Source organism: Gossypium hirsutum, chromosome A09 (genome assembly GCF_007990345.1).
Source record: "Gossypium hirsutum isolate 1008001.06 chromosome A09, Gossypium_hirsutum_v2.1, whole genome shotgun sequence".
Taxonomy (NCBI): domain Eukaryota; kingdom Viridiplantae; phylum Streptophyta; class Magnoliopsida; order Malvales; family Malvaceae; genus Gossypium; species Gossypium hirsutum.
In genome coordinates this window covers 69,883,999-69,904,775 of record NC_053432.1, presented here as the reverse complement: position 1 = coordinate 69,904,775, position 20,777 = coordinate 69,883,999, and the positions used below count along the sequence as shown (strand labels likewise).

General features: G+C 32.8%; 3 protein-coding genes and 1 long non-coding RNA gene across 9 annotated transcripts; 2 read left to right on the top strand and 2 right to left on the bottom strand.

Annotated features, from left to right (window-relative positions):
- Nucleotides 1-439: 439 nt before the first annotated feature.
- On the top strand, nucleotides 440-1,634 carry LOC107890310 (uncharacterized). Its single transcript, XR_001681914.2, has 3 exons — nucleotides 440-580; nucleotides 681-774; nucleotides 985-1,634. It is a non-coding gene; the product is annotated as an uncharacterized lncRNA (long non-coding RNA).
- Nucleotides 1,635-2,753: 1,119 nt separating this feature from the next.
- LOC107889379 (rho GTPase-activating protein 68F) lies at nucleotides 2,754-7,679 on the bottom strand. Of its 6 annotated transcripts, none has more exons than XM_016813780.2 (4): nucleotides 7,515-7,679; nucleotides 6,820-7,134; nucleotides 3,577-3,841; nucleotides 2,754-3,192 (listed from the first exon to the last, which is right to left on the bottom strand). In XM_016813780.2, the coding sequence occupies exons 2-4, from the start codon at nucleotides 7,061-7,063 to the stop codon at nucleotides 2,958-2,960; spliced, it is 744 nt and encodes a 247-aa protein (XP_016669269.1). In that variant the 5' UTR covers nucleotides 7,064-7,134; nucleotides 7,515-7,679; the 3' UTR covers nucleotides 2,754-2,957. The 6 variants fall into 6 exon arrangements, with proteins under 6 accessions (XP_016669269.1, XP_016669273.1, XP_040932504.1 ...); XM_016813784.2 differs by having other exon boundaries at nucleotides 6,859-7,134; nucleotides 7,515-7,664; XM_041076570.1 differs by having other exon boundaries at nucleotides 6,859-7,106; nucleotides 7,515-7,664.
- A 2,257-nt stretch (nucleotides 7,680-9,936) lies between these two features.
- On the top strand, nucleotides 9,937-13,054 carry LOC107889380 (DNA-directed RNA polymerase V subunit 5A). The gene is made up of 4 exons (XM_016813785.2): nucleotides 9,937-10,328; nucleotides 10,827-11,003; nucleotides 12,148-12,261; nucleotides 12,767-13,054. Exons 1-4 carry the CDS (start codon nucleotides 10,059-10,061, stop codon nucleotides 12,890-12,892), a joined length of 687 nt encoding a protein of 228 aa, XP_016669274.2. The 5' UTR covers nucleotides 9,937-10,058; the 3' UTR covers nucleotides 12,893-13,054.
- Nucleotides 13,055-13,411: 357 nt separating this feature from the next.
- Nucleotides 13,412-15,851, bottom strand: LOC107889381 (mitochondrial fission 1 protein A). The gene is made up of 5 exons (XM_016813786.2): nucleotides 15,582-15,851; nucleotides 15,041-15,179; nucleotides 14,088-14,209; nucleotides 13,764-13,827; nucleotides 13,412-13,657 (listed from the first exon to the last, which is right to left on the bottom strand). Exons 1-5 carry the CDS (start codon nucleotides 15,672-15,674, stop codon nucleotides 13,572-13,574), a joined length of 504 nt encoding a protein of 167 aa, XP_016669275.1. The 5' UTR covers nucleotides 15,675-15,851; the 3' UTR covers nucleotides 13,412-13,571.
- Nucleotides 15,852-20,777: the final 4,926 nt, after the last annotated feature.

Sequence of the window (20,777 nt, the reverse complement as noted above, 5' to 3'; positions counted from 1 at the left end):
AAAATTAAAATTAAAGATAGTGTAAAATTGAGAGGAACACATTGTACGATAGGGAAGAATATGTGACACGATTTTCAAACGCCTTTCGGTGTTGCTGTGACTCTGAAAAGAACCAAAGCATATATTCGATGAGCACAAGTGACTCAACAGATTTACGCCCATTAGCATTTTCTTTTATTTCATTGGTTTTACATCTTAACTATTGAATATTGGTCTTCTTTTCCTTAATGACAAATTAAGGAATCAAAATCCAACTCATGGACGTCGTGGCTTTACTTTTAGAATGTGATGAGGTGGAAATATACCTGCTAGCTGCTGGGATTCCATTTGAGATTGATCTTTTCACTTAATTTATTTCAAACAAATGTTGATGTAGCGGATATAACCTAATCAAAGTCAAAAGTAAGCCATAGCTGTAAAATAAAATTACGAGACTAGTCCACTGTTACGCTTAATAATGTATATAAAATGATGGGTTGGTACCAAGTTTAAGCATCTTTGCTTGATTTTGAACACACATATACTGCTTATTCCAAAATGCCTAAGTCAGACTTTGCACAAGAGAATCAGCCCCCAGCAGGTTCCAACTCTCCCAAAAAAAAACATCCAGTTTCTATATTATTCTTTTTGATGATCCAAGACCTAACTGCTCTTTTTCCTGTTTGTTTTGATATTGGAAGGATATCCTACTGCTGACCCCCCTCGGCCTGCTGCTTAGAACAAGTGCTTCCCTCGCTCAAAGAAGAAAGGAGACAGAGGTTTCATTGAAGGATGGTACACACATGATTATCCTATATATATAATAAGAGTTTCTGCAACAAAGACTGTTTTGTAAATGTTCATGCAGGCAGAAATCTACTAAAAAGACGATCATTTTGACAAATTAATACAATCATGTCACTTACTAACCTTGTGTTTTTGTTTTATCTTCTTCCTTCAATCTAATAATTTTGACTCTTGTTTTATTTGGTGTCATACCTGCAGTTTGTTCGCTCTTTGTTGCTGTTGGCTCTGCGAAACATGCTTCTGAAAAATGCACCTATCTTCGGTCGAATACTGTCAATTCAGGGACAATACTTTATACTTATTTGGTTGAGTTTGTTTGTCATATTCTATAATAAAGTAGACAAGTCTTGAATCTACTAAACAATCTTTGGATGTGTTGCAAGTAGTTTTTGGTTAATCATGTTTGTTTTATAAAGATTTTTCTCTAATATATATGCTCTTTGTTAATGTTCTTTATATGCTCTCTGGAAAAGAAAAAGGTCTAATTTCGAGGCCGGAACTAAAGCAAATCCAGTAGCCTAAGAGAAGAAGCAGCAGCAGCTTATAGGAAACCTGAGAAATATTTGCAGTCGACATCTACCTGTAAATTAACTAGTGAATCCAAACAGTATCAACGAAAAAGCAGCATGGCAAAGGTTTACGCACAATAATATCCACCATATTACCAAGATTGAAAGCTGTACCACCAAGGCTTCAACCATTTCATTCCCATGCATGCACTTCAAATTATAAGATTAATTTATCAAGTTTTATTCCTAAACCATCCCTTCAAATTAGTTGTTAGGTTTCATGAAAAAAATTTGATTTCTCTTATTACCATCATTTATAAAAATCACAAATTTACTAAATTTTGAGTTTTGAGTTTATCAAAAACATAAATTTACATATAGGTTTATTAAGATTTAATTATATGTATTTAAATATAATTATATTATATTTAGTTATAAGTGTTTGAGGATCAAATTAATAGATTTTGTAAATGTAGAAAGTTAAAATTTTTTGAATTATTTAGAATTAGAATCAAATTAATAAAATGTGTAAATATTGAAGACTAAATCTATTATTATACTAGTTTAAAAAAATCAAATCATCACAAAACAACTTAAAATAAATATATTTATTCAACTTAACTGATTTATATATTATAAAATATAAACTTATATAAAATAACTAAAAAATATTGAATATTAAATCATCAACTATATTATCTAAATAATTAGATGGCAAAATTTGCCATTTTTTTTAAAACTATTTATACAATTTCTTCACAATTGTACATTCCTTGAAACCTTAAATATGGATCTAAGATGGTGAAAATTACACATTTTCCCTTTTATCAGTAAAATTGAAAACTTTATAATTTAATCCTCTTTACTTTTTAATCTTTCCAATTTAATCTTAAAAGTGATATTCCAACCAATTCATAAAAATATAACTCATTTTTCTATTTTGATCATATTTGAACTATTTTTTTTTAACTTCCCAAATTTGATTTTAAAAATATTAACATGTTGCAAAACAAATATCTTAATAAAAGGAAATTTTGAGCCGGAGATAAAGTGTTCTAGTAACACCTTCCTTCCATTTGTGCAGTTCGTCAAGAGGGATAAAAACATTAATAATCGATAAACGACTGACAACCAATTTAACTGCCAAAACTGTTTAAGCCAAAACCGGTTTAACCCAATTGGATCTCCCCTACGTTGAGGGCCGAAATACTCCCCAAAAAAAAGAACCAAGCCAATTTAGACATTGTGCCGTACAAATATTCAAGACTTTTCGGATTTGGCAATTATTCCTTTCCGAATTATCAAATTTGGTTTTACACTGGAATAGGGAGAATCATTCACTAGGAGACTAAATAAAGGGTACGAACAATCTAGTTGAAGATGTTGGGTTCTCCCAACAAAATGCCGACAAATTAATTATCAAATTTATAGTATCTATGATATTTTAAAGCTGCAATATAATAGTAAATCTATGCATTAATGTTAGCCATAACACACCAAATTTAATTAACTACAAGTACAGCGTAGCGATTTCTCACAATTCAAGGCACGCAATATAAAGACTACTATAGACAATCTTATTTCTTGTTTTACCTGATAATTCCTACTGGCCAGATCCTGCAAACCCTTTTACTGGGTTCAGCTGTGTGTTTAATATCTAAACTATGACATGAATTCCCTTGAGGTTAATCTCTCTTCATACCTCCCTAATGAGTAAGCAGTGTTAGGTACCTCTGTTAAGTGGAGAGGATCTGGCTCAATACCATAATCTGTTAAGGGCCGGTGCTCAAGAACATCGTCATGGTTTTGCACAAATTCAGGGATCTCAACCTCTCCCTTCTTTATGTCCTCCCATAGGTATTGTAGGCGGTTTATGTATTTGATCTTCCAGTATAAACTGGGAAGAATAAATGTAAGGAGTTAACACAAAATATAGCCAGAATAATTGCATATCTATGACCTCTAGCATATTCTATCAGTTGTCATTTAAAAGCATGAGTTAAAGGACTGCAACACCTTTTTTTAAGTTTTAAGATCACAAAAGAAAGGATTTGCATATACCGTGTTGACTCCTTTAAGAATGTGAAAAAGGAAATATTTCAGACAATATGACCAGTTTGCTTAGAGACTAGAGTAGTCTTACTGATAGAAAGAAAGAGAGCTGAAGAAGCTTTCATATTCACTTCAAGAATCAGTTGAAAGCATTTTCATCTGATTTGAAGGCAACTTATTAGATAGCTAAATTGGTAATTAGATTCTTGCAGCATTCAAAATAACTTACCCCCCACTTAAGAAGAATCGGCCAAGAGTGGCAAAGACAAGCCGTGAACAAAGCCCAGGGTGTATGAAGTAGATGACTTGCAGCCTATTCTTGATCTCAGGGGGAAGTTCTTCGTAAATCCACCTCAAGATAGTAACACCAGGGGAGTTATCCTCCTTCTGCACTGTACTGTGCATATAAACTAAGCAGAATGGACCTTCAGGCAACTCACTGCATATCTTGTGGTATATATATCTCTTCAGTCGCTCCCCGCTAACAACTGGAGCTGTATACATTGTGGCAAGTAGTTAGTAAAAAGCCAAATCGAAGTTTACTAGAGGAACAACTTAAGCCTGAAGAAACCCGATAAAATTTGTTCAATTTCAAATCTTGTCTTTGACATTAATCAAGAAACCAACATTTAAGACAATTACATCACAATCAAACAGAACTCTTTAGAGAATAGAAATAAAAACTGCAAAGACTTATCACATTGAGCTTCACACCAAGAGGTTCAACTAATGTAAAGGACTCTGGCATAAATGCATTGCATTAGGTACATAGGATGATGGAGAGGATAAAACAAATAAGTGTATGGAAAAAGGTAGGATCAGATGATCTTATCCTATTCATGTTTAGTGTGTATTAAGTTAAAAAGTATATTTTTCATAGATTTCATCTTCAGCCATGTTTTGTGTAGGATAGGTCATAGGGTAATATTTTGGTGATCGGTCTAAATTAACTCCCAAATCAACTGAAGTAAAAGCATAATGATGAAAACTAAGGAAAGAAATAAAATCGAAACCTAAGCCTTGATTAGAGATTCGAAATTAACTAATGGCCTTTCCTGAAATAGGTTTAGCCCATAACATATATACACTCCATTACCTATACTAGAGGTGCCTTGGACTCATTAAGCATTAATTTTGTCTTGGGATTACAAAAAAAAAAAAAAAGTTTATGGTTCCATCTTTGTTGTGGTGATAATTCTCGACTATAACACATTACATTCTTTGTTCTATGAATTCTGATGCTACTCATATTACTGAGTTGTTTTCAAGAAAATGCTAAGGCTACATGGTGCTCTGAAATCTATAGTTTTTTATAGCAAAAATGATGAGTCAAAGAAATATAGAATCCAAACTACAATATTAACGTAAACAATGCAAGCCAAGCACATTTAAGCTTACTTAGACACTTCTTGCTATTTTGCGTATTGCACATTATAATTGGTTAATCATAATTGAGATATTCTTTATTAATAAGTAAACTTCAATGATATGATCATATAAAATTATGAAAACAAAGACCATATGACATAGAAAGCCTAACAAAGTAATTATTAAGAGTTACTATTATTAAATCCTTATGCATGACAATCATGTTTCTTAGATAGATTCTAGTAGTGTCATTGAGGGCACAAGGTGCAGTCTAAGCACTAGAAACCTTTATTGCTTGGGGCACAAGGCACAAAAAGAAGGCTCACCTGAGTGAAGCATGGTGCAATGTATATTTGTGTATTTAAGTGCCTCCCTCCCTCCTATCTCTCTCTCTCTCTCTCTCTCTCTCTCTCTATATATATATATATATAGCCTTAAGATATATAATCTTAAGATATAAAATTAAGATAATAAACTCTAAAAGGAAGTCCAATATATCTGTAAAACATTGAAATGTTTCTTTTTCTTTAATTGGTGAATATGCGTGATTTTCTCATGAGTTCACCTCTGTTGTTGAATACCGAATATTGAAAAGTCCCATTTCTTAATTGTAAAGGAATAGCTAATGGAAAGGTTAAAAATAAATGAGATTAAATAGAACTTCAATCAGGCAAACATTTTATGCCTATATCTTACAACACACCTAGACACACTAGGTGCATGCTTGAAAACGTAAGACAGCGCACCCTTATGTGTGCCTTGACAACATTAGTTCAATGGTTCTTGGTCACAGAATAATCAAGATAAGACAAATACAATGCACAAAATCTAGCATATTTCAAGCTTCTATGCTTTTGAAGAATTGGATCGATCTTATATGTTGAAGTATAGAGATGCTTTCTTTCAAAAAGAAAAAGAAAGTATAGTGATATTTAACAAATGCCCACTTGTCAAAATGAACAAGTTCATTAAAGATTACTCGCTATTAAAGTTTCAATGATTTCTCAATCAAGTGTTTATGATAATACTCTTATGTGCCATTAGCATATGTGATCCCAACTTATAACAATAGGTCATCTTGTATTCAAATTGTCATACATTGATTTCATATGAACAGCTTCCAAGAAAAGGATGCTTATGGCAAGGTGATTTTGGATATGACATGAAGCATATAAAGGTAGAGGAGTGATCCAAAAAAGATTCATCGCCTTTAGTGATTTGAATAAGTTACTCATTCCTAGCATATGATTAGCTCATGTAAGTCCTCAGCCAAGGCAGCTATTAAAGCCATCAAAGAAGATACCAGATTAATATAGGAGTTAGAAAGTAGACATTGAGCCGTGTTTTCTCCTCCAAGATATTTGATAAAGGAGTTGAACTATGCTAACATGCTATACATTGAATGATTAGTCAAAATCATGTTCTCTTATTTTAACAATTCAATGACCAAGATGCATTCTTAGATTTCTTTGTTGATCTATAAATATGAATTAGAAATAATTATATTTATTACCAATTTCTTAAGAACCTAACAAATCACATCAAATAAATTGAACCTAAGGAATTAAACTAGAATGTAGTTAATTAAATACACAATTTATCAATAAGGACTTGGTAGTTTAATTAATTCAGTGATTGAATCGCAATATCCCCATTAGATTTTATAAATGGAACTCTAAACAAGATTTTCTTGACCACAACAATAACTCTATTTCACAACTGATTTTTTTTTTATCTATGTGGAACGTCATAGGGGGTTGGATGATTGGACAGTTTTGGCTTGTGGAAATCAAGCCTTTGAGCAAAAGAAACAAGCAGAAGAATTTGTCTGTCGATATCAACAATCCAAAATAAAAAGCATGAAATCTCATCCCATGAGTGAGTTCTTGATGATTCTGAGGATAAAGTAACTCTCTTCTAAGAGGATGAGTTGCACTTTTCAGTTACAAGAATCTAATGCATTTACCTAATTCATTCAGACAAGTTCAAAACCTCGACATGTTCTCAGTATTACAGGCTTTACAATTAAATTTTTAAAGGAAATAAAAACTACAAAAATTAAAGAAGAAAAACAACATATATTAAAATGGGTTTGTGAATTTACCGGGAAAGTACTTTCCGACAATGCGTAAAATGCGATTACCCGATTTATCAGAGCCCTGAAGGCAGACGAACTGGAGGAACTCGAGGTCGGAGAAATCTTCATCGGAAAAATCCTGCGAACAGTCATGCCAGTTGTCTTGGTCTTCAATTTCAGTGTCTTGGTTCGATAAGAAAGGACGGGCGTCTATGCCCAAATCTGAAGCAAGCACCACCACCGAGAAATCATCATTTGACGAACTTCCCATTTCCTCTAATTTCTTTTCTGTTTTTCCTTATCAACGTCCCTCACTTCAACAAACAAACGCGTATCACTTATCTGGAACAAACATATTAACATGCCAAATCTAATTAACATTTCCTTCAAAAAGAAATTTACAATTTTTAATTCCCAATGAAATCAAAATGAAATTGACAAGAACCATGAATAACTAGATTGTACTGGACAGTAAGAAGATAAAGCTGAGATCTCATCTCAAAGAACAAAAACAAATCAACAAGTGGAATAAAAGTAACAGATTTGCGAGATTAAAAAAAAGAAAAAGGAAAAGAAACAAAAATCTATGCAATAACTGGGAGATAAGGAGTGAAAAAAAGTGGCCACAAATTTAGGTACTAAAAGAAAAAACAGAAAGAGCGAAAAGCTTAGGTCCAAACAAACAGAATTTGGAAGAAATATGAGAAATAGTCCTTCCTTACTTTCGAAACGAAACTAATTACAGGGATTCTGGCTTGGCTACTCCACTTGCTGCTTTTAATTTCCAAGGAAACCCTCTCTCTTTTGTTATCTTGCGGGTTTTTTTTTCTTCTTTTTGCCGGTAACCTATAAAATAGTCAATTAGCCCTTCACTAGGTGCGTTTAGCATTTTAACTTTCTCACTCTTACCTCATCACTTATTAGAATTTTCTATTTAATTTTCAATTTTTTTATTATTTCTATTTTGGTCACAATTATTTTTATATTGGTCATTTTCCAGTAAATAATTAACAAAAATAATAATGTGACTTTTTTTAATTAGTACAATAATATATATGATCATCAATATTTAAAATATTTTATAAATTTAATTCTAATTCTAAATAATTTAATAAATTTAATTATCTACATTTATAAATTTTATCAATTTGATCCTCAATCATATAGAATTAAAATATAACTATAATTATATTCAAACATATATAATTAAATCGTGTTAAACTTATATGTAAATTTATGAATTTAATAAACCTACAAAATCATAACCCTCCTCAACAGAGGAACCCTTCTTATGGCACCTAACAAATAATTAATAAATAAAAAAAATGAAAAAATGTTCCTTAAAGCATTCAAATAACCATCTTTTGTATTTTTGTCAATTTAAAGAATTGTATAATAATTTGCACTCATCTCTAAATATAAAATTTATTGTAAAATTTATCTACATATAATTGTTCGCAATTTATTTAGAAAAAAGAAGTAGTTTTTTTTTCTCACCTGAATTTTAGATTTTCCATTTTTGCAATATTTTTAATATTTTAGATACATATATTTTTATAATTTATAAAAACAATGAAAACTCAAGCAATCATGGTTTGGCTGGAAAGAAAAACTCTAGAGCTGGTTGGGAAATGCTTTCTTGAAGCCAAATTTCGAACGGATTTAGAATGAAACCAATAAAACAAATTAGAAAACAACGGAAAAAAATGAAAAGAAATGGAAACTAGTCAAGAAGTATGGATCGATTGATGGGGGCACTAGGTCTTAAGTAAAGAATCTTACAATCCAAGAAACTAAAATCAAACCTGATTTGATCTGAAAAAATCAAAACATCAACTTAAATGAGGAATAAAGCAAATTGAATGAAAAAGAAGAGAAAAAAAATAGAGGGAATAATGCTTTTCCTCTATAATTAGTGTAATTCTTTTTTTCTATTTCCATATAGTTGATACCTTTAATCTTCTTTATTATTCGAAGGCCAGTACAGTTGGACTCAGAAAGACTATCGGGCAAGAACCGGTTGTTTCGGTGGAGTAAAGGTGATGCTCTTTTCGAGTTGATAGCGGTTGTCGTTATTAAACAACCCATTAATAACTACAACCATTGCCGCGCCGACCCGAGTTTGACCTTTACTTTCGTCGAAACATCCGCTCTCCCCCTAAGAGTCCTCTTGTGTCTACCTTAGTGTCAGGCTTCGAATAAAATTAAAAGGTTAAAGATGCCGATTGCGTGGAAATAAAGAAAATTTTACGTTGATTACATTGGAAATTCCTCTATTTTTCCCTTATGTATGGTATATAAGGCATCATTTACAGGTTATCCAAAAAGCTTGAACTCGTAACCGCGTAACAATCATTTTTTGGCCCTCGGTTTATACCCGAACCTGTGACCACATTACGGCCGCCAATTGAAACCTCCACTTAGACTTTAACCCCTGATCTTATCAAGCACAATCACCCTGAAACTAGATTTCTCCAAAGTAGGTTTTTAAGGTGATAATTCTATATTGCCACGACATATGAAATGTATGTGTTATGAGGTGCATTATTATATCCTCAACTCCTCAAAACTACCTTTGAAATTCTCTGATTTTAGTTGAAAATCATAAAATATTTTAAAAAACCCTAAATATAAAATATTAAAAATCCTAACCCTAATAGAGAGAAAAGGAAAGTGCAGTCCTTTTCTCTTTCTAAAAAAGACATATTTCCTTAAATTAAAAAAAAACACCAACATAAATGCCTAATTTAGCGTTGATTAAAAGTACGTTACAAACATGTATTACCTAATATGATAAATATAATGAGCGCAATTCATCATGGCTCTCACTAGTAAATAGATTACCTTTTATCTAATATAGAATTTATTGTTGAGGAAAAAGAAACTTTTATGATTATTTTTTTATCTATTTATTTTTTAATTTAATTTGAAAAAATATAAATTAACTCAAATTTTATATCACTTGATTGAATAAAAAAATTAAATTAAATTAAATTTATAAAATTTATTAATTTAAAACTTTTTTCACTCAAATTGATCCAATCAAATGTTGTTTTGGCAAACGGCAGTTAATGGATTTGGGTATGAATCAAGGGCTGAAGCCTTGGACAATATCTTAAGCCCAAATTAGGACATCTACAAGACTACTGCAACTGTAGTCACCCCTTCAAAAGTAAGACCACTGAGACAGTCGAGGAAAACGAAGCGGAAGCGTAGTTAAGTCGTGTAAATACTGAACTCGTAGACTGGTTGAAGTAAAAGTGAAAATGGAAGGGATTGGATTGGAAGGAGATGGGTCAAACGGGGAAGCTCTTGGGAAGTGCTTGAGTGGGTTGGTGGACGATGGTAGCACCGAGAGTCATCGATACTTCCTGTCCCGGAGAACTGTGCTGGAGATGCTTAGGGACAGAGGCTATGCCGTACCCAACACTGAAATCGACCTCTCTCTCCATGAATTTCGTGCCATTCATGGCCAAAGCCCTGATTTTGATCGTCTCAAACTCTCTGTTACTCATAAAACTGACTCTTCCAAGCGGGTATTATTTGTTCTCTGGGCTTTGCTTTATGTTCTGGTTGCTGTTTGTATTCGTTGCATGATTAGATAAGTATCCATTCATTGCATGTTCCTTTAAATTGTTTAATATAATTTTCCTCACTGAAAAGTTTGAGTTTAGATTATATCAAATTTGAACCCTATCATTTTCGTTTGGTGAAAAAAAGAACATGCTTCGTTTATTTTCTTTTTTTATACAATGATTATTAGAACTATCCATAACTCTTCCCAGCCCTTCCAACCCAATTCATCCTACACCGACAACAGATGCTGGCCGAGCTAAGTCAGCAGAAAGTTGCGTTTATTGATTTATAAGGGGAATGCCAAAAGTCAAAAGATATGATGGATTGTTAAAAAAATTTAGATGTACTAAATACTATTTTTTTCCTTTTTAATATCTGTTGCTTTTGTCTTGAGAAGTGATTCTTTATTCGTTAATCAATGTGATCTGCAATCTGATGGATGACATTTTTCCTAGCAGATGCTGGTAGTTTTCTATGGGCCTGGTGTAGTTAAAGTCAGTGGGATTCGGCTCATTGCTGGTCTAATTACTAGCAAAGAAACTTTGACCGGGTTGATATTAATCGTGCAAAACCACATAACAAACCAAGCTTTGAAAGCTTTAGACCTTTTCTCATTTAAGGTGGAGATATTCCAGGTAAAAGCTGTTTCCATTGACGTTGGTCCTCTAAATTCAATTTCATGCAAGAAAACCATTTTCTCAACGAAAAGCTTCGTCCTCTGTCCACTCCATATTGTCCACTTCCTTCATGGCTGGTCCATGCTTCATAAAGTTACATCCCGTGTGATGATTGTTTTCTGGCTTATATTATTTGTTACTGTTACTTATAAAGTGGTTAACATTGGCATATGAAGGATGAAAATCTAATCAGGGTACTGCCTTTGGTTTGCTTCTGTGAGTAATTCAATTTTGGATATTTTGAAATGATTTAAACATTTTCTTATAGTTTCTGGGGATCCTGCATGCCGATAAAAGCTGCCACACTTGTCTAGGATTACATCGTGAGAAATAGTGGTTGTCTGCAAGGGACATCCATTTTGTCTAACATGAAACTTCTCTTGGCTATCTTTTCTTCATGTGTTTTGTGCTAACCACAATTATTATGTTATTATACACTGCTAATAATAGTCATAGATAATAAGTCATTTAATGTATTGTAATCAGCTCAGCTATGTGAAGCTTACAAAATGTATTTCAGTCTGCAATTTTCAACTGACCTTATATATCATCTGCCAATTTTGTCAAGTTAAAAGGAATTTTGCTGACATTGATTCTTTCTATAAGATTCAAGTTTCTTTCCTTGCAGCAGTTACGCCACCAAATCAAATAAATTTGTGAACATAGATTTAGCTAATCATCTATAGAATGATTGGCATAATCATTTGAAATGTGTTACTTTGGTTTCAGTGAGAGGCTGGGGTGGAAGGGATTAGGATGAAGGGAAAGAAATTCTCTATTTATTTAAATAGTCTAATTGACTACCATTAACTATTATTAGTCTATGGGAACCGGTTAATATTTCTCATTGTCATTCCATCTTACATTAATATGTATTCCCTCTTCCTTGTTAAATCTCAGATGGATAAATTTGTAACTTTTGGGGAATAAAACAGTACGTAATATTGTGTGTTAACTAAAGAAATTAGTTCTTTACATCCATTATGGTTTAATTTAGCAAGTGCGGTTGTCGGCTACCTTCTGTTTTTGGTCTCAGATAACATGCAACTTTTTCAAACCATCTTGTATCCCTAATACTATTCCTTGATTTCTTGGTCCTCAGATTACTGACCTACTTGTTAATATCACAAAGCATGTGCTGAAGCCCCAGCACCGGGTACTAACAGAACATGAGAAACAAAGACTATTGCAGAAGTACAGCATAGAAGAAAAACAGGTTAGTTTTGAAAGATTAAGAGCTTTGGTTGAATATATATATATAATACTTCATATTGCCAGGGTTTGATCCCTTGGTCATTAGAATTAAGAGTTGAGGACTCTATCAACAGGCTGCAATTCTCACAGTTGGGCGAGCTTTGGTTGAGTATTATTCATGTGAACATCATAATTCGTATTGAAAAGCATTTAGTTTATTCATCAAGACATTCAATGCACCTATGGTGCTCCAACTCTTCATTATTTTTTTTTTAAGTGGTCGTGTCTGACACATGGATACAGGAATACGACCTGAAAGGATCCTTCAAATACATGGAGAATACTTGGAAATTTTTTACCATACTCGTGTCATACATGTACTTGACATTTACTTCCTAGTCCAAGTAATATGCAATGCACTAAAATGATGTGCATATGCCGTCATATATGATATGATTTTAATACATATATTGTTTTTGGTTAAAGTTGTTGGTATCTGAGCTGAATATTATGTTTATGTTTTGTAGCTCCCTCGACTGTTAAAAAAAGATGCCATTGCAAGATACTATGGTTTTGAAAAGGGTCAGGTGATAAAAGTTACATATGGGGGTGAAATCACTGAGTCACATGTTACTTATCGATGCGTCTGGTGATGAAACAAATCAATGCTGTCGCTTTTCTTTATGTTTCTTCCTGTAGGAAAATTGCGTTTGTAGTTTTCTTTCAGAAGTGGTTTCCCAAACCTTTCTATGGGGCTTCCGACCTTTGTTTGCTGTTTTATGAACACTGATTGAGTGGATTCTTACTTAATTCTACTTTGAAATCTATAATGTCTGTTGGCAGCTGTCTAAAATAGTTTAATTACTACTTAGTAGGGGATAAGGTAGTATTGCAGGTCGAATGGCTTCCATCAACAACCTTTACCAGAGCTAATGAGGAAAATACTGTCGTTTATGTTTCACCATTGATAAATTTAAGAATACCCCAACGTGCATAATTAATCTGACGCCGAAACTGGCTATATGAGAATCACTGATGAGTCATTAAAACAAGTTTTCATTCATCATTTAGTTATCGAAAGTAACGTGCCATCAATAATTAATTTTTATTTTCACAAGGATGGTGTCTTCGTCATATTGCATAATGGAAATCTCATTTCTATAAGAAAGAAGGAAAAAATCATCCATTGGAAGAATCTACCCAACAGATGCTAAAACTTTACTGTTGTAAATTATTCAAAACATATTTTGGAGAAAATCTGCAAAAGGGAGAGGCGCAAAATCATAAGGATGTGAACAATATGGACAAATGTATAATTTTGGTTTTAATCAATCAGTGCCTGCGAGTCAAAGCTGCGGCAATTCCACCGGCGATAAGCCCCAGAGCAGTAGCAGTGATACCAATTCCAATAACACCATCTGCATTAATTCATAATTTATTCAGTCTGTGCTATCCTATCCTATCCTATCCCATGCTATACTATAATTAACTTTAGAATCTGTAAGAAAATTCTAGTTATCACACCTTTAGCAATGCGCTCCTCAACTGCTTTCTTAAGGACTAGAGCTTGCCTCCAATCAGGTGCAATCTACACAAGCCATAATAATAATAACAACAACAACAACAACATATAAGTATTAACGTCATCAAGGAATATCATGAGAATCAAGTAAAACCGATCAAGCAATGTATTGAGGAAAATTATATCGTAAAAAGATAACTTTCAGAGAGGAAGAAGAGAAATGGGTATGAATCTAAAATATTGGATTTAGTTTTAACTGTTATGCAAAACCACCAAGAATCTATTTTTAGACTGAAATGACTTAAGGAAATGCAAACAAAACAAACCTCCAGACACTGCCCCACAAGTTGTCGACTCCTTGAGAATTCACCAGTTCTGTAATATCCAACGGCTAGAAGGTAAATTTTCTCCCTCTGCTGCAACGGAGAGCTGCTATTGGCCAATGATGCTGCAAAGAGAAATATTGTTGGTAATGCTAAAGACTGAAAGTGACACATAAAAAACAGAGGTAATAAAGAGTAAAAAAATATTCAAATAACAATGTGATATTCCAATGCACAATTGCCAAGGACCATATGAGGAGCCAGAATGAATGGTGGCACAAGAACACCTTTAATAATTCTACTGAAAAGTTTATGCTTTAATTACTCACCAAAAGGGGGGTATTTCTCAAGTTCTCACAACTAGAAACATTGCATAAACAAGCATTTTGAAGATTTAGCACAAATATGACTTATGATTAGAAACATAGAGTAATGAAGCAAACAAACTAAGGTCTAGAAGATAAAAACATAGCCAAGTCAAGAATATAGTCACAATAGATTAACTTGGTATTATAAAACATTTAAAAGCTTCACTAAGGCTTTGCTTGGTATGAAATGTGGAAAAGAGTGAGGATGAAAATTTTGTTAATCAAATGGTTAAGATTATAGCCACTTTCTTACTTTGTAGCATAACCATTAGATTGAGAAAATTTCCATTCCCACTCTTTCCCATCCTCTATACCAATTAGAGCCTAAAGGTAACCATCTGAAAGCATTCAAAGCAATTAGAGGAAGCAATAAAGGAAAATGTGGAAAGAGAGAGACCACCTATAAAATTTAGGAACATGAGTAAGATTTGACAAATATTTACATTGACAACATTGGATCACTATTACTTTATTACAGTTACAAACAGGCAGACATGGTAGGACAAAAATAACATACTCTGCATTAATTTGTGAAACATAATAAAGGAAAGAAACCCACAAGACAGGGATGGTATATCAATAACTGACCTTCAAGCATAGCTATCCCACGCTGCACATCTTCAGCTTGCCTAGAGTGAACAAGCGCCCATGAAAGTCGCATAATGCTTTCGCTCTTCTGTTCCTCCGAACTACCCTTGGCAGCATCAGCAACTTCTCTCTCACACCCCTTCCACCAATACCACAAGCGAAACCAAATGCCAAAACAATAAAAAATGAAGAAAATGAGTGTCCACGAAATACAGAAAACCCAGTAAATCAAGACAACATAAATATGTAACATTCCCCATTGCCCCACCCACTTTCTTCTAATTCTATGCTTCCAGCATTGCCATGATGGCCAACATTCAGACTTTCCTTGAACATTTTAAGAAGCTTTACAATGATATTTACCACTAGATGCCTCGAACCCTTTATACGGACCCAAAAAAAAAAAACTAGAGAGAATATCAGACCCAAATGAAAAAATTAAGAGAGAAATAAGCTATGAAGGCGCATATTATTGCTACTAAACCAATCTGAAATGGATAAAAATACAAAGAGTAAATGGAAAAGTTGAAAGTATACTAACGGCAATGACGTCGCGGTCACACCAAGGGATCTGATCGCCACCACCGAAGAAGGTCCCGATCGATTCAAGGAATTGCCCGATCTTCGCTTCCATTTTTTAATTATGAGTCACAGTTTTATCAACAAATCTTAACGGAGCCTTTGGCTGGGTTTTTTTCCTCCCCCATTTATTCTCTCGTGTGGGCAGAACTTGAGGATTAAGAAATTGACTTTTTGGTATTGTCAATTGCCATGTCACGTGAGGTAGAAACTACCAAAGCACGGGCGCTATACGCCATCTATAAATGCTTGCTTATTTATATGCACTAAAATTTATTAGGGTAGAGTTGTAACTGTCTATTTGTTGGTTATTTATTTTATTACATACAACAATGGTCAACTGAATAATTAAACCAAGATGTAAATATGATGGTGGATATTTATCTCATCATTCATATTGATAACATTTAATTAATTTAAAGAATAGTTAATCATAGCTTAATTAAAAAAAAAAACTTAAACTATATAAGTTAAAACAATAAAATAGAAGATGATAATTTTTATATCTTCCTCGTTTCAGTTTCTCAAATGTTTAGAGAAAGATAAGGTTTTAACATTTCAACCTTTAAACTTTAATTTATCAAGAAACAAATTAATCGAACGTTAATCACGGAAAAGCCAAAGTAGCAGAATAATCGTTGGTCTCATGTTGGAGTTGGTTCTACTTAAGTAAGTTCATATTTCAATTAAAAGTAAATTATTTGATTTCGATATGTAAATTGATACCTATAAATATATATACATATATATATATGAATAAGTGACTCGATTGCTTGATTTTAAGAAAAAGAAAAGACCATGATTAAAAGATATCGTAACATTATACTTGAAAAGGAAAAGATCATGGTTGAAAGCTACTATGACATCATTTCAGAATTGTGTAAGACCCTGGTTGGAAGATACCATGACATCCTCGAAACAATAAAAAGGTTGAAAAGGATATCAATTGAAAGACTATTATATCAATGTTTTAAGGTTTGTTATGTGAATTTTTGAATACATAAGTGAGATTTGGGATTATGTATGCGTTATGTAAAGTAAATTTATAATTAAGTTATGTTACATATATTTGAACATACTAAGCATATAGTGCTTACATATCGTGTTTTTCTTGTAGATTTCGTGAAGCCTAGTAGGTCGAAAGTTCAAGTCGGAGCATACACTCTATCCATCTCTTACTTTGGTAGATGTTTTGAGTTATTTTAGATGTTGGTTGTGAATGGCATGTATTAGGACTTTTGGTTAGTTTGTCCATGTTTTTTATGTTTGGTACTTGATTTGGTAATATTTTATGGTCATGGATTTGTTTGGTACCTTGATCTAGTGAATTAGTTGTAAATATTTTAGGACTTCTGCTTAATGTTGTGATGATGTATATATAAGTTGTTTATAAGTATATGGAATGAAATGGAAGTTTGAGTAGTTCTAGTCTATATATTTAAGGTGATAGTTTGATATGAATTATGGTTTCTTGAAAGTACAAGACATAAATGGTATGATTGATTTGCAAATTGGCTAGGTGATAGTTTGCTTATGATCAATCTAAATACAAATGAGTTGGGTGCTTGATAAGTGTTGATTTGGTTCATTTTTTGCTTATAAATTGTGGTGTCAATGAGGGCACATTGGTTAGGCAACTAGATTGATTTTTGGCTTGTTTTGATGTCTTTGAATGTGTTTTAATCATATGAAAGTATCTTGACTTGGTTTGGTTTGATGCCCAAAGCAATTGGGTTTGAATTGGCTTGCATTATGGGCAATTTGTGAAGCACACGGCCTGGGACACGGGCTACCACACAGTCGTGTGCCACACACGGCCACACCACATAGTCGTATGTCATTTAAATTTTAAGTGTAGGATGAACCACACGATCTAAGAGAGTTATACGGCCTGACGACACAACCGAGTGACCCAACTTTGAATGTACATATGGTCTGGCACACGACCTGCAACACGGCAATGTGACCCGATTTCGAATACCCATATGGGCGGACACACGAGTTGGGACACGGCAGTGTGACCCATACTTCGAATTGAACACAGTTGGTGACACGACCATGTTTTCAAGCCACACGGCCATGTGACTCCTATTTTCAAAATTTTATACTTTTCCCAAATTTCTCTGTTTTGTTTCAAAATGGTTCCCGAATGTTCCCAAACTATTTTTAGGGCCCCGTAGGCTCGGTTTAAGGCCTATAATTGTATTTTATGCTATAAATGAAATGTTTATATGAATGTTAGGAATTAACTTGAATAATTATTTTGTTTGTGATTAATTGTACTTATTTTTATAATACCCCGTATCATTAATCTAGCAATGGAGACAAGTTAAAAGGTGTTATAGTTCATATAACAGTGTACTAGATTAAAAAAAAACATTTTTAAGAGTACCATTGCATGAAACCACTTAAAAGCATGCATGAACAAGCATAGTTAAGGAAAAGGCTATTTGATGATAACCAAGATAATAAATAGAGGTTTAAGGTGTTGAGGGGCAAGTGGCTCCAATATTGAAGTTTTTATATTAGGAATTAAATTGCATTTTATCATCTTTATTGGAAAAATAGACAAATTAATCCATGTACATTAAATTAAAAAGTAAATTAATCATTGTATTAAAAATTCTATCTATTTTTACTATTAAAAACTGGTTATTGTACCACATGTAACTATTTGATTTCTCTGTTAGCCACACCAATTTTTAACAATAAAAATGAATGAATTTTTTTAACAAAAAAGACTATTTGCTCTTTGATATAATAAACATGGACTAATTTATTTATTTTTAAGTAAAAAGACAAAATGCAATCCATACAAAGACCTCCATGATATTTTTTATCGCTTCTATTCACATTCCCACAATCAAGAAATTAAGGAGGTATTAGTTAAAAGGCTATTGATACATTGTGTTACATGTTAATTAATTATTATTATCATTATTTTATTAGGAGATTTTATTTATGAATATTTTATGTCTTTAAGAGATTTTTTAATTAGAAAGTATGTTAGAGAGATATTAGGAATTTTTCTTTTTTTAGAGTCCTTTATTTTGGTTTCTTAGCTTATAAGTTTTTATTCAATAAACCTATGTAACCCTTATTTGTACATATGGTGTGAAAAAAAATGATTATTTTTAATTGATAAAGACCTGATAAGGAAAGTTTATAATTTTTTTTCCTATTTAAGAGGCCAATTGATAGTAATAAAAAGGAAGTCACACTAAACCAATTTTTAGGAGATTAATACTCTCTAATGACTCTAAGGTATGAAATTCCCTTCGACAAGTTTCACTTGTTCAACATAGATCATTCGCAAGGAAAGAATAAAAATCAAGGAAAGAGTCTGACAAGACAATAGATTGCCTGTGAATATTCAATAACAAGATCTATCTATCAGTTGAGGTTGTAACAACTTGACATCAAAGCCAGAAATAATCGGTGGTTTTGGTACGAGAGAAGCGTTGGAGTCATTTAAAGTAAGAACATAGTCAAGAATTGATTAGTTCATGCTGCAGATGAGAGAATTGATGATTTTCACTCAAAACTTTGATCAGGGAAAAGGGGTTGACAGCAGTAACAACAATGTTAACAAAAACAAAAGTCGACTAGAGAAACAGTAAAATCGATTAGGGACTGCGACAAGATTCAGTGTGGTTCCACGATACACGAAGTTGGATTTTCCGATTTTTGATAGGACAGAAGACCCTCTAATTTGGTTGCACCGATACTAAAAGTTCTTTGCGAATCAGAAGACAACTGAAATAGATAAAGCAAGTCTACCCGCTTTTCACTTGACAGGAAAGACACAATATTGTGGAGTAGGAAGAGATTAATCTTTCATGGAAAGCATTCAAAAGATATTGTACTCTACGATTTGGACCGCCACTGCGCTAGAATCCTTTGGGGGAATTAGCAAAGTTGAATCAAATAGGATCGGTGGAAGACTATCTTTGCAAATTTCTAGAATTGTTAACCTGAGTAAATTCCATAAGAGTGGATCAACAAATTAATTTATATACTGTGGGATTATCAGATTCAATTTGAATAGATGTGGAGATGCAGAAAACTAACAATTTGGTTCAGGCTATGAATTTGGCATGAAATTGTGGGATAAAATATAAACTAACTCAAGTTGTCGAACTACGTAGTTGAGAATCAACAAAGGACTCTGGTGCTAGTAAAAAAGATTCTCTTTTTATTAAAAAGTTGACTCGTGTAGAGAGACAAGAGTCTTTACTACAATTGTGACGAATCATACTCGTTCAAACACCAATAAAAAAACTAATTTTGGTTTGAGATAAAAGATCTCGACTATCTTGCATAAAATCAAGAAGAGTTTAAATCTCAAACTTGCAAACAAGATATGTTAATTAATTATTATTAGATTAGTTTATCATTATTTTATTAGAAAATTTTATTCAGGAGTATTTTACATCTTTAAGAAATCTTTTTAATTAAAAGTATGTTAGAGAGATATTAGAAGATATTAAGAATATTTCTTTATTTAGAGTCCTTTATTTTGGTTTCCTTAGCTTATAATTTGTTATTCAGTAAACTTATGTAACCTCTATTTAAGAGGCCAATTGGTAGCAGTAAAAGGAAGTCAGATTAAACCAAATTTTATAAGATTTAAGATTCTCTCTAATAAGTTTTAAGGTTTAGAATTCTCTTCAATAAGTTTCATTTGTTCAACATAGATCATTTGCGAGGAAGAGGTAAAAATCAAGAAAAGAATCTTAACAAGACAGACGAATTGCCTATGAATGACCAGTTACAAGATCCATCAATTGGGGCCGTAACGCCTTGGCTCAAATTGTTTCTACTTTCTTTGCTTACAAGTGCTTATCATGTTTTGAATATGCTGTCTGGAGACCCAAGATTTCTTAGAATGCCAAGGACATTCATCCACATGCCATGTTCCTAAGTACATCACATGCACTCGACCTATCCATCTCCATATTACATCCTATCTTTACTAAGCTTTATAATATAGGAACCCTAATGCATCTACCTATAATCTCTTATAGATATCGTTGCACAAGAAATAACAACACAGACCTATTGGTAGTTGGATCAACATCATAACACAAATCAACAAACTCTCATCATCCAGACATAGTTGTATAAAATGAGTAATGTTCGGATAAACCAGTAAGAC

Bases quoted from the DNA above. Each gene is read 5' to 3' on its own strand.
- LOC107889379 (XM_016813780.2), bottom strand. From the start codon at position 7,063: ATGGGAAGTTCGTCAAATGATGATTTCTCGGTGGTGGTGCTTGCTTCA. The intron at 3,842-6,819 runs GTAAATTCACAA...CAATGTATACAG, and splicing joins TGTCGGAAAGTACTTTCCCG to CTCCAGTTGTTAGCGGGGAG. The intron at 3,193-3,576 runs GTAAGTTATTTT...TATTCTTCCCAG, and splicing joins CGATTCTTCTTAAGTGGGGG to TTTATACTGGAAGATCAAAT.
- LOC107889380 (XM_016813785.2), top strand. From the start codon at position 10,059: ATGGAAGGGATTGGATTGGAAGGAGATGGGTCAAACGGGGAAGCTCTT. The intron at 11,004-12,147 runs GTAAAAGCTGTT...CTTGGTCCTCAG, and splicing joins TTAAGGTGGAGATATTCCAG to ATTACTGACCTACTTGTTAA. The intron at 12,262-12,766 runs GTTAGTTTTGAA...TATGTTTTGTAG, and splicing joins ACAGCATAGAAGAAAAACAG to CTCCCTCGACTGTTAAAAAA.
- LOC107889381 (XM_016813786.2), bottom strand. From the start codon at position 15,674: ATGGAAGCGAAGATCGGGCAATTCCTTGAATCGATCGGGACCTTCTTC. The intron at 13,828-14,087 runs GTTTGTTTTGTT...TGGCTTGTGTAG, and splicing joins TTGTGGGGCAGTGTCTGGAG to ATTGCACCTGATTGGAGGCA. The intron at 13,658-13,763 runs GTGTGATAACTA...GAATTAATGCAG, and splicing joins TGAGGAGCGCATTGCTAAAG to ATGGTGTTATTGGAATTGGT.